Raw genomic sequence first — 12,082 nt, 5'->3', positions numbered from 1 at the left:
CCTGAGACTTCTGCTCTTTTCTACTGATGCCTAATTTCATTTGAGGAAATGAAGCAGCGTTGTATGTTTGAAACTTTATATACAGGCTATAAACCTCTCTGAAAGAAGCTTGAGCATTTATAGAATATATTTTCCATCATTTTGAGGTTCTGTGGTAAAAATGAGCGCAGTTTTTACCTTTATTTAACTAGGCAAGTCAGTTAAGAACAAATTCTTATTTTCAATGACGGCCTAGGAACAGTGGGTTAACTGCCCGTTCAGGGGCAGAACGACAGATGTCAGCTCAGACCTTGTCAGCTCGGGGGTATGAACTTGCAACCTTCCGGTTACTAGGCCTACGCTCTAACCACTAACCCTGCCGCCCCATATTGAAGTTGTCGAACAGAAAGATATACAAAATCTGCATTTCCCCCACTCAGAAGGTAGTAATTTTAAATGTGTTTGACTTATTAATAACATGCACCCATTGATTCTTGAAGAATAAATAACATGAATGCCTCATGAGCTTAGTTCAACTGTCGTGCCCCATCAGAACCCAGAATATACAAAAAAAATTACGTCATTGTTTTTTAAACAATGTAAATGTAAACAAACACTGTATAGTCTCTAAAGTTGTTTAAAACTATAATTTTTCATGGATGGTAAGTCCTTGCATCCATAACTCTGCCTATACCTTTCAGAATGGTTTAATTTCTCTGGCTGGGTGACCGCTTTGTTATTGTTTGATAAGCAAATTGCCCCTTTAACCTGTAACCTAGGACTGCGGAACCCCATTCCGCTAGCGGAACCCCTAGCCAACAGCCAATGAAATTGCAGGGTGCCAACTACAAATTAACAGAAATCTCATAAATCTATTTTCTCAAACGTACAAGTATTAGGCACCATTTTAAAGATATAATTCTCGTTAATCCAGCCACAGTGTCTGATTTCTAAAATGCTTTACAGCGAAAGCTCCACAACAGATTATGTTAGGTCACCACCAAGTCACAGAAAAACCCAGCCATTTTTCCAGCCAAAGAGAGGAAAAAGCACAAATAGAGATAAAAATGAATCACTAACCTTTGATGATCTTCATCATATGACACTCATAGGACTTCATGTTACACAATACATGTATGTTTTGTTCGATAAAATGCATATTTATATCCAAAAATCTAATTTTAAATTGGCGCATTACGTTCAGTAGTTCTAAAATATGTATTGATTTTTGCAGAGAGCCACATCAATTCACAGAAATACTCATTATAAATCTAGATGAAAATTCAAGTGTTATGCATGGAACTTTAGATACACTTCTCCTTAATGCAACCGCTGTGCCAGATTTTAAAAAAACTTTACAGAAAAAGCAAACCATGCAATAATCTGAGTACAGCATTCAGACAACAAAGCAGCCAAAAAGATATCTGCCATATTGTGTAGTCAACATTAGTCAGAAATAGCATTATAAATATTCACTTACCTTTGATGATCTTCATCAGAATGCACTCCCAGGAATCCCAGTTCCAAAATAAATGTTTGATTTGTTCGATAAAGTTCATAATTTATGTCCAAATAGCTTCTTTTGTTAGGGCGTTTGGTAAACAAATTCAAATGCGCGTTCAGGTCCAGCCGAACGTCGGATTAATGTTCAAAAAGTTATATTACAGGTCGTAGAAACTTGTCCAACTAAGTATAGAATCAATCTTTAGGATGTTTTTATCATAAATGTTCAATAATGTTCCAACCGGAGAATTCCATTGTCTGTAGAAAAGCAAAGGAACGAGAGCCACCTCTCATGTGAATGCGCGTGACTGAGATCGAGGCTGCTGCCAGACCTCTGACTCAATCCCCTCTCATTCGGCCCCCCATTCACAGTAGATGCCTGAAACAACGTTCTAAAGACGGTTGACATCTAGTGGAAGCCTTAGGAAGTGCAAAATGACCCATATCCCACTGTGTATTCGATAGGGTCTGAGTTCAAAATTACAAACCTCAGATTTCCCACTTCCTGTTTGGATTTTTTCTCAGGTTTTTGCCTTCCATATGAGTTATGTTTTACTGACAGACATCATTCAAACAGTTTTAGAAACCTCAGAGTGTTTTCTATCCAATACTAATAAATATATACATATATTTGCATCTGGGACTAAGTAGGAGGCAGTTTACTCTGGGCACGCTTTTCATCCAAAAGTGAAAATGCTGCCCCCTTTCCCAAAGAAGTTAAAGCCACACTATACGATTTCCAGTAATTTCAATGAATGAAATACATCTCTTGATTTACAAACATAACTTATCCTAATGTCATTCCATGAGCACTACAGGTATGTAATACAAACCAGGAGCAATTTGCACGTGAACATGTTTGGTGTTTACGCTTTTGTTAGCGATTTACGCCTTGCTTTTACAGAAAGATTGTGGTTTTATTAAAACAGTCGATAGAAAGTCATCTTTGTCATTTTCTGTAACTACCTTTTTGTTCACCTGTGAATGGACACACTCACTCACCATTTCCATTCAAATCTCCTTCTCTCTTAGAAACAGAGACTATAATCCAAACCCGCCTGAAGCCCCAGCACAGGGTAGAGGTAGCGGTGGCCAAGGTGCAGATACCTGTAGTGACTCAACAGAAGACTGCTGAGCTTGTCCAGGAACAGTCCCAAAAACCGCAACAACAAGAGGATGATAAGGAGACGACTCTAGCCAAACAGAGTGCTCAGGGCGTGTCTCCGGCAGTTATCACCACCCTGCTGCTCATCCCCTTAGTGGTGGTCATCTCCATAGGGGTCTTGATCCGCTACAGGAAGAACAGGATGTATGGAGGTAGGAGGGGATTTGAAGCAACATAGCTGCAGCCTTGCAAATGGAATGTATAGTAGGGGCTTGGAACCTCTAAGCCTGGCAATTTGACTGGTAAACTCGTTATGCCGTCATTGACTTGAATGGGGAGGCCCATTCTATGGATTCTATATCTATGACTGCAGTGTTGCTTGTGGGATAAAACAGAATTTCTAAATATTTTTTTTATGATGAACATTTTTATAGATTTTTTTTTTTTCACACACAACAATGAACAGTAACAAACAGAACAGACACAACAAAAACCCACCATTTTGGATTGATGATATTCAGCGTATCTTTCACTGTTGTTACAGATGGATGCGAAGTAAAACTGGAACAGACCTCGTCCGGAGGAATCTTGGGAAAACTCAGAGGTATGTGTCTGTGAGATACTCTTATTGGTGTATCCTGTGGTGAAATTAAAAACTCAAGATCTTTCACCATGCGGTAGTGGTCTCCCACCGTGCGGTAGTAGTCTCCCACCGTGCGGTAGTGGTCTCCCACCGTGCGGTAGTGGTCTCCCACCTTGCGGTAGTGGTCTCCCACCGTGCGGTAGTGGTCTCCCACCGTGCGGTAGTGGTCTCCCACCGTGCGGTAGTGGTCTCCCACCGTGCGGTAGTGGTCCCCCACCGTGCGGTAGTGGTCTCCCACCTTGCGGTAGTGGTCTCCCACCGTGCGGTAGTGGTCTCCCACCGTGCGGTAGTGGTCTCCCACCGTGCGGTAGTGGTCTCCCACCGTGCGGTAGTGGTCTCCCACCGTGCGGTAGTGGTCTCCCACCTTGCGGTAGTGGTCTCCCACCGTGCGGTAGTGGTCTCCCACCGTGCGGTAGTGGTCTCCCACCGTGCGGTAGTGGTCTCCCACCGTGCGGTAGTGGTCTCCCACCGTGCGGTAGTAGCTAATGACTTGACATGTCATTCCTCGGAGGATGTTCCACTTGTGCTTTTGTTTGGTTTGACTTCGACTACGGTTATGGAGTTATGAATTGGTTTGACTTTGACTATAGTTATGGAATTATGAATGAATTGGGACGCTACCTATGTGAGGGGATCAGGGGATCTCTATTAGGCTAGCAGTTGGTAGTGTGAACATTCAGCAGATTTAATAGGTGCAAGGTGTATGAAATGGAATAAAGGAGAATATCCGTCCAGTGCTAGGCCTGGGCGGTATACCGTATATACCGTATACTGCGGTATTAAGACATACCGATGGTATGATTTTCATTACCGTAATTTTAAAAATATATACACAACCGGTCAAAAGTTTTAGAACATTCAAAGGTTTTTCTTTATTTATTTGTTTTACTGTTTTCTACATTGTAGAATAATAGTGAAGACATCAAAACTATGAAATAATACACGGAATCATGTAGTAACCAAAAAAGTGTTATACAAATCCAAATATATTTTATATTTGAGAATCTTCAAATAGCCACCCTTTGCCTTGATGACAGCTTTGCACACTCTTGGCATTCTCTCAACCAGCTTCATAAGGTAGTCAACTGGAATACGTTTCAATTAACAGGTGTGCCTTCTTAAATGTTAGTATGTGGAATTCCTTTCCTGCTTAATGCGTTTGAGCCATCAGTTGTGTTGTGACAGGGTGGGGGGGATAGCCCGATTTGGTAAAAAACAAAGTCCATATTATGGCAAGAAAAACTCAAATAAGCAAAGAGAAACGACAGTCCATCATTTCTTTAAGACATGAAGGTCAGTCAATCAGGAACATTTCAAGGACTTTTAAAGTTTATTCAAGTGTAGTCGCAAAAACCATCAAGCGCTATGAAAGTCAATCAATCCATCAAATGTATTTATTAAAGCCCTTCTTACATCAGCTGATGTCACAAAGTGCTGTACAGTAAGCCAGCCTAAAACCCCAAACAGCAAGCAATGCAGGTGTAGAAGGTGTAGAAACTGGCTCTCATGAGGACCGCCACAGGAAAGCAAGACCCTGAGTTACTTCTGCTGCAGAGGATAAGTTCATTAGAGTTACCAGCCTCAGAAATTGCAGCCCAAATAAATGCTTCACAGAGTTCAAGTAACAGACACATCTCAACATAAGCTGTTCAGAGGAGACTGTGTGAATCAGGCCTTCATGGTCGGAATGCTGCAAAGAAACCACTCCTAAAGGACACCAATAAGAAGAAGAGAGTTGCTTGGGCCAAGAAACACAAGCAATGGACATTAGCCCAGTGGAAATTTGTCCTTTGGTCTGGAGTTGTGTCTTTGTGAGACGCGGTGTGGGTGAACGGGTGATCTCTGCATGTGTATTTCCCACCGTAAAGCATGGAGGATGAGGTGTGTTGCTGGTGACACCGTCTGTGATGTATTTAGAATTCCAGGCACACTTAACGAGCATGGCTACCACAGCATTCTGCAGTGATGCGCCATCCCATCTGGTTTGGGCTTAGTGGAACTATCATTTGTTTTTCAACAGGACATTGACCCAACACACCTCCAGGCTGTGTAAGGGCTATTTGACCAAGGAGAGTAATGGAGTGCTGCATCAGATGATCTGGCCTACACAATCCCGCGACCTCAACCCATTTGAGATGGTTTGGGATGAGTCCGACCGCAGAGTGAAGGATATGTGCATATGTGGAACTCCTTCAAGACTGTTGGAAAAGCATTACACGTGTAGCTGGTTGAGAGAATTTTAAATTGTTATTTTTACCTTTATTTTACCTTTATTTAAGTCAGTTAAGAACAAATTATTATTTTCAATGACAGCCTAGGAACAGTGGGTTAACTGCCTGTTCAGATTTGTACCTTGTCAGCTCGGGGATTTGAACTCTGGGATTTGAACTTGCAACCTTCCGGTTACTAGCCCAACGCTCTAACCACTAGGCTACCGTGCCGCCCCCTCACATAGAGTGTGCAAAGCTGTCATCAAGCCAAAGGGGTGCCTATTTGAAGAATCTCAAATATAAAATATATTTGGATTTGTTTAACACTTTTTTGGTTACTACATGATTCCATATGTGTTAATATTTCATAGTTTTGATGTCTTCACTATTATTCTACAATGTAGAAAATAATACAAATAAAGAAAAACCTTTGAATGAGTAGGAGTGTCCAAACTTTTGACTGATACTGGATATCTCAAAAGGCTGTATATATATTTTTTTTTTAGATATAGTCCTATTGTAAATGTGTATTGTTGTAACGGCACCATCTTGATTACAAAAATAAATACAAACACACACACTTTAAGCTACATATTCATTTGACAGAGGTAATGAACGGCCCATTGATCGGCACAGCAATTAATCAAATCGGACCATGTTTACAAAACAAGTGTTTTAGAGCTTATGTCAAAGGTAAAATAACAGTTACAGAAATCAGGAATGCACACAGGCTCTATAAAGCTCTATATATGAGTGACTGTGTCCAACACACCACCACCTTACCTGGTGTTATGTTGGGCACCTACTTGCCAAAAAAAGATTTTATGAAATATATTTATTTCTCAATGACATGTATTGCTAAATAAAACGGTTTAAGGAAATACAGGCAGGCACCACATTACTACAATACAAAACAGCTCAATCAAGCCTGAGGGTCTTGTAAGTATAAAAGCAACGCTTGTTTTCATATAATAAAAAAAAAACAGCTTGAAATGGTAGTGGAATGGGACTAGTGTGGTGTGTGAACAATTTAATACTGTGGTACAAATCACATTATTGTGGGAGAACAACCTCTAAGAGTGTGAATTAGGCTGTGTGAGAAGGTTTGAATCCTGAGCAACACATTGTTTGAAGTACAACAGACCAATATACAGTGCCTTGCGAAAGTATTCGGCCCCCTTGAACTTTGCGACCTTTTGCCACATTTCAGGCTTCAAACATAAAGATATAAAACTGTATTTTTTGTGAAGAATCAACAACAAGTGGGACACAATCATGAAGTGGAACGACATTTATTGGATATTTCAAACTTTTTTTAACAAATCAAAAGCTGAAAAATTGGGCGTGCAAAATTATTCAGCCCCCTTAAGTTAATACTTTGTAGCGCCACCTTTTGCTGCGATTACAGCTGTAAGTCGCTTGGGGTATGTCTCTATCAGTTTTGCACATCGAGAGACTGAAATTTTTTCCCATTCCTCCTTGCAAAACAGCTCGAGCTCAGTGAGGTTGGATGGAGAGCATTTGTGAACAGCAGTTTTCAGTTCTTTCCACAGATTCTCGATTGGATTCAGGTCTGGACTTTGACTTGGCCATTCTAACACCTGGATATGTTTATTTTTGAACCATTCCATTGTAGATTTTGCTTTATGTTTTGGATCATTGTCTTGTTGGAAGACAAATCTCCGTCCCAGTCTCAGGTCTTTTGCAGACTCCATCAGGTTTTCTTACAGAATGGTCCTGTATTTGGCTCCATCCATCTTCCCATCAATTTTGACCATCTTCCCCGTCCCTGCTGAAGAAAAGCAGGCCCAAACCATGATGCTGCCACCACCATGTTTGACAGTGGGGATGGTGTGTTCAGCTGTGTTGCTTTTACGCCAAACATAACGTTTTGCATTGTTGCCAAAAAGTTCAATTTGGGTTTCATCTGACCAGAGCACCTTCTTCCACATGTTTGGTGTGTCTCCCAGGTGGCTTGTGGCAAACTTTAAACGACACTTTTTATGGATATCTTTAAGAAATGGCTTTCTTCTTGCCACTCTTCTATAAAGGCCAGATTTGTGCAATATACTACTGATTGTTGTCCTATGGACAGAGTCTCCCACCTCAGCTGTAGATGTCTGCAGTTCATCCAGAGTGATCATGGGCCTCTTGGCTGCATCTCTGATCAGTCTTCTCCTTGTATGAGCTGAAAGTTTAGAGGGACGGCCAGGTCTTGGTAGATTTGCAGTGGTCTGATACTCCTTCCATTTCAATATTATCGCTTGCACAGTGCTCCTTGGGATGTTTAAAGCTTGGGAAATCTTTTTGTATCCAAATCCGGCTTTAAACTTCTTCACAACAGTATCTCGGACCAGCCTGGTTCCTTGTTCTTCATGATGCTCTCTGCGCTTTTAACGGACCTCTGAGACTATCACAGTGCAGGTGCATTTATACGGAGACTTGATTACACACAGGTGGATTGTATTTATCATCATTAGTCATTTAGGTCAACATTGGATCATTCAGAGATCCTCACTGAACTTCTGGAGAGAGTTTGCTGCACTGAAAGTAAAGGGGCTGAATAATTTTGCACGCCCAATTTTTCAGTTTTTTATTTGTTAAAAAAGTTTGAAATATCCAATAAATGTCGTTCCACTTCATGATTGTGTCCCACTTGTTGTTGATTCTTCACAAAAAAATACAGTTTTATATCTTTATGTTTGAAGCCTGAAATGTGGCAAAAGGTTGCAAAGTTCAATGGGGCCGAATACTTTCGCAAGGCACTGTAGCTACTGTGGAGTAGGCATTGTGGTGCTCATGTGAATTTCCTTTCCTTTTTGGCTTCAGACTAGAGGTCGACCGATTATGATTTTTCGATACCGATTATTGGAGGACCAAAAAAAGCCAATACGATTAATTGGACGATTTATATATATATATGAAATAATTAAAATTACAACAATACTGAATGAACAATGAACACTTTTTTTATTTTAACTTAATATAATACATAAAATATATTTAGTCTCAAATAAATTATGAAACATGCTCAATTTTGTTTAAATAATGCAAAAACACAGTGTTGGAGAAGAAAGTAAAAGTGCAATATGTGCCATGTTAAGAAGCTAACGTTTAAGTTCCTTGCTCAGAACATATGAAAGCTGGTGGTTCAATATTCCCAGTTCTTCAATATTCCCAGTAAAGAAATATTAGGTTGCAGTTATTATAGGCGGCAGGGTAGCCTAGTGGTTAGAGCGTTGGACTAGTAACCAGAAGGTTGCGAGTTCAAACCCCCGAGCTGTCGTTCTGCCCCTGAACAGGCAGTTAACCCACTGTTCCCAGGCCGTCATTGAAAATAAGAATTTGTTCTTAACTGACTTGCCTGGTTAAATAAAGGTAAAATAAAAATAAAAAAATAAATAGGAATTATGACGCGTCGACTATTTCTCTCTATACCATTTGTATTTCATATACCTTTGACTATTGGAGGTTCTAATAGGCACTTTAGTCTCAGGAGTTGATAGGCTTGAAGTCATAAACAGCGCTGTGATCAAGCATTGCTAAGAGATGCTGGCAAACGCAGTAAAGTTTTAATGAATGCTTACGAGCTTGCTGCTGCCTACCACCACTCAGATAGAGTAGCCTTGCATACCCTCGTGGAATGCAATGTAATCGGACATAATTGGCGTCCAAAAATGCCAAATACCGATGGTTATGAAAACTTGAAATCGGCCCTAGTTAATCGGCCATGCCGATTAATTGGTCAACCTCTACTTCAGACCAATGCCTACCTATCATTTAAAACTTTGTTTTTTGTTCGATTTAAGTTGTCTGAATGGGGGGGAAAACACAATATCAAACAATTACTCAGATCAGAATTGGATCAGTGTCCTCCGGATGTGATGTGTTGCGCACTGTTCTCCCAATAAATGCAGAGGGCATCGGAGTAGAATTATTGTATAGCATTGACAGGCACGAGCTGTCTTTCAATCACCTGCGGTTGTGAGATGCGCTTTTGAGATCAAAGCCCAGGGCAGCGTGTATCCACATCTGCACGTCTTGATATTCATTGCTAGTTAGTGAGTTATTTGCCCAGTTATAGCTACATTTTGGTCAGCAAACAGGGTTTCTACAGTCATTAATTAAAAGTCATGCTGAGTGCATCACCTGTGTGTGTGCCAGAGCAAGGGGGCAGTTGCCCGAGGAGAGAGACATTGCAGCAACTGGTAGCCTATAAAATAATGATAGACTAACTAGATATTCAAAACATCTAGTGTAGTCTGGCTAGTTACCTCGCTAGTTAACTATTTAGCTAGCATGTATTAACGTTCTTGTCATGTCCTAATTTCCTAAAAAACTTTCTACCAGCACTTGTGAATAACCGCAAATGGCCGACACACAGTTGATGAACGGGTGCGATAATAAACCAATGCTACATATTTCGGTTGTAAAACCGTCTCTCAAGTGCTCAATATTTGGAGTTGAGAAATACATTTGACACGATTGGAATGCTGGGTGGGATTCCCCTCACTTCAGTATTGTCCATGTAATTCTGACAACGTAAAGAAAATAATCTTAGAGTAGCCTAATTGACAAACAGCTCCCATGCTGTCAATAGATCTTCCCTGAAACCTGAATGTAGACACATGGAATTTGCTTAACTAGTAATGAAGAAGTCATGACATTCCATCTGTCAAAATGTATAAGAACCCTGAGTAAAGCAACTGAAAAGCCAGTTGGGTAAATCACTTTGTTTTATGTCTTATGGCACAGACACACCGGTAGCGTTTGCTGGCAGAGATAACTTAGCACCTCTGAACAGGTCCCTAAAACACACCTTTTTGGTCCATGGTGTTACCAACCATTTTGTGTTTTTGGGCAAGTGATTTGAGCTTTCGGACAAGTTAAACATCAGTCAAGCCCTTTACTGTGTCAGAATTAGCAAGGAACAAGGAACTAGCTTTGATTCGTTTAGTGTCTGAATGAAATCTCCTAGTCAGACACTCACTCAGATAACACATTTGGTAATTACATACCTTTGATATGTCAAGGTAGCAACTCCTATTATAGTAGTCCTGAGGTCACGTTGATATGGGTTAAATGTCAAACTCCTTTCATAAAAGATGGACTAAATAGATGGACAGACATACAGAGAAAGTTGAGGGGCAGCAATACTCTGCCCTGCTGCATTCCTTCCTAAGGTCATTTTCTCATGGCCTTACGTACGTCAAATATTGCAGTTAATGTTTATCCTATTTTCTCCCCAATTTCGTGATATCCAATTGGTAGTTACAACATTGTTTCATCGCTGCAACTCCCAAACGGGTTTGGGAGAGGCGAAGGTCGAGACATGCGTCCTCTGAAACATGACCCGCCAAGCCATACTGTTTCTTAATACGCTACTCACTTAACCCGGAAGTCAACTGTACCAATGTAGCAATGGTCATCAAAATTATTAAAATGTTTTCAAAACAATTCCAATAATTGCAACAGTTGGACAATCCCACTAATGCCTGAACTCCAAACTTTTACAATTTCTATTATCTATCAGATATTGCCTTAATTATCCCTTAAAGCATATTTTACTGACATGGACAAATAATGGAGTTCAGGGATTAGTGGGAATTCAGGTAGTCAGTTTTTTTGCAATGTTGAACTTTTTCTGATTGTATCAGGTATTTAAAAATATATAAGAAATTATATGTGCCTCATTTGCATAAATTTGCTGTCTGTATTTGCATATATGAATACATTAACATAAAGGCGTGAAACAGGGCTGCAACCACCAAACACCTGCTATCTCTACCCTACCTGCTCTCTCTACCCTACCTGCTCTCTCCACCCTACCTGCTCTCTCTACCCTACCTGCTCTCTCTACCCTACCTGCTCTCTCTACCCTACCTGCACTCTCAACCCTTCCTGCTCTCTCTACCCTACCTGCACTCTCAACCCTTCCTGCTCTCTCTACCCTACCTGCACTCTCTACCCTACCTGCTCTCTCTACACTACCTGCACTCTCTACCCTACCTGCTCTCTCTACCCTACCTGCTCTCTCTACCCTACCTGCACTCTCTACCCTACCTGCTCTCTCTACCCTACCTGCTCTCTACCCTACCTGCTCTGTCTACCCTACCTGCTCTGTCTACCCTACCTGCTCTGTCTACCCTACCTGCTCTCTCTACCCTACCTGCTCTCTCTACCCTACCTGCTCTCTGTCCTACCTGCTCTCTCTACCCTACCTGCTCTGTCTACCCTACCTGCACTCACCTGCTCTGTCTACCCTACCTGCACTCACCTGCTCTGTCCACCCTACCTGCACTCACCTGCTCTGTCCACCCTACCTGCACTCACCTGCTCTCTCTACCCTACCTGCACTCACCTGCTCTCTCTACCCTACCTGCACTCACCTGCTCTCTCTACCCTACATGCACTCACCTGCTCTCTCTACCCTACCTGCACTCACCTGCTCTCTCTACCCTACCTGCACTCACCTGCTCTCTCTACCCTACCTGCACTCACCTGCTCTCTCTACCCTACCTGCACTCACCTGCTCTCTCCACCCTACCTGCTCTCACCTGCTATGTCTACCCTACCTGCACTCACCTGCTCTCTCTACCCTACATGTACTCACCTCGACCCATAGGGCGGCGCACAATTGGC

General features: G+C 41.5%; 1 protein-coding gene across 5 annotated transcripts in view; it reads left to right on the top strand.

Annotated features, from left to right (window-relative positions):
• pam (peptidylglycine alpha-amidating monooxygenase) overlaps window positions 1-12,082 on the top strand; it is a 156,090-nt gene that overhangs the window by 139,103 nt on the left and 4,905 nt on the right. For all 5 annotated transcript variants that reach the window (XM_036976720.1, XM_036976721.1, XM_036976719.1 and 2 more), the window contains 2 exons: window positions 2,515-2,799; window positions 3,132-3,191. In XM_036976720.1, coding sequence (XP_036832615.1) covers window positions 2,515-2,799; window positions 3,132-3,191 — 345 coding nt within the window. The remainder of the gene's footprint in view (window positions 1-2,514; window positions 2,800-3,131; window positions 3,192-12,082) is intronic.

The sequence above is a fragment of the Oncorhynchus mykiss genome, chromosome 5 (genome assembly GCF_013265735.2).
Source record: "Oncorhynchus mykiss isolate Arlee chromosome 5, USDA_OmykA_1.1, whole genome shotgun sequence".
Lineage (NCBI taxonomy): Eukaryota > Metazoa > Chordata > Actinopteri > Salmoniformes > Salmonidae > Oncorhynchus > Oncorhynchus mykiss.
The sequence above is the reverse complement of the archived record's forward strand: the minus strand, read 5'-3'. Positions and strand labels throughout refer to the sequence as shown.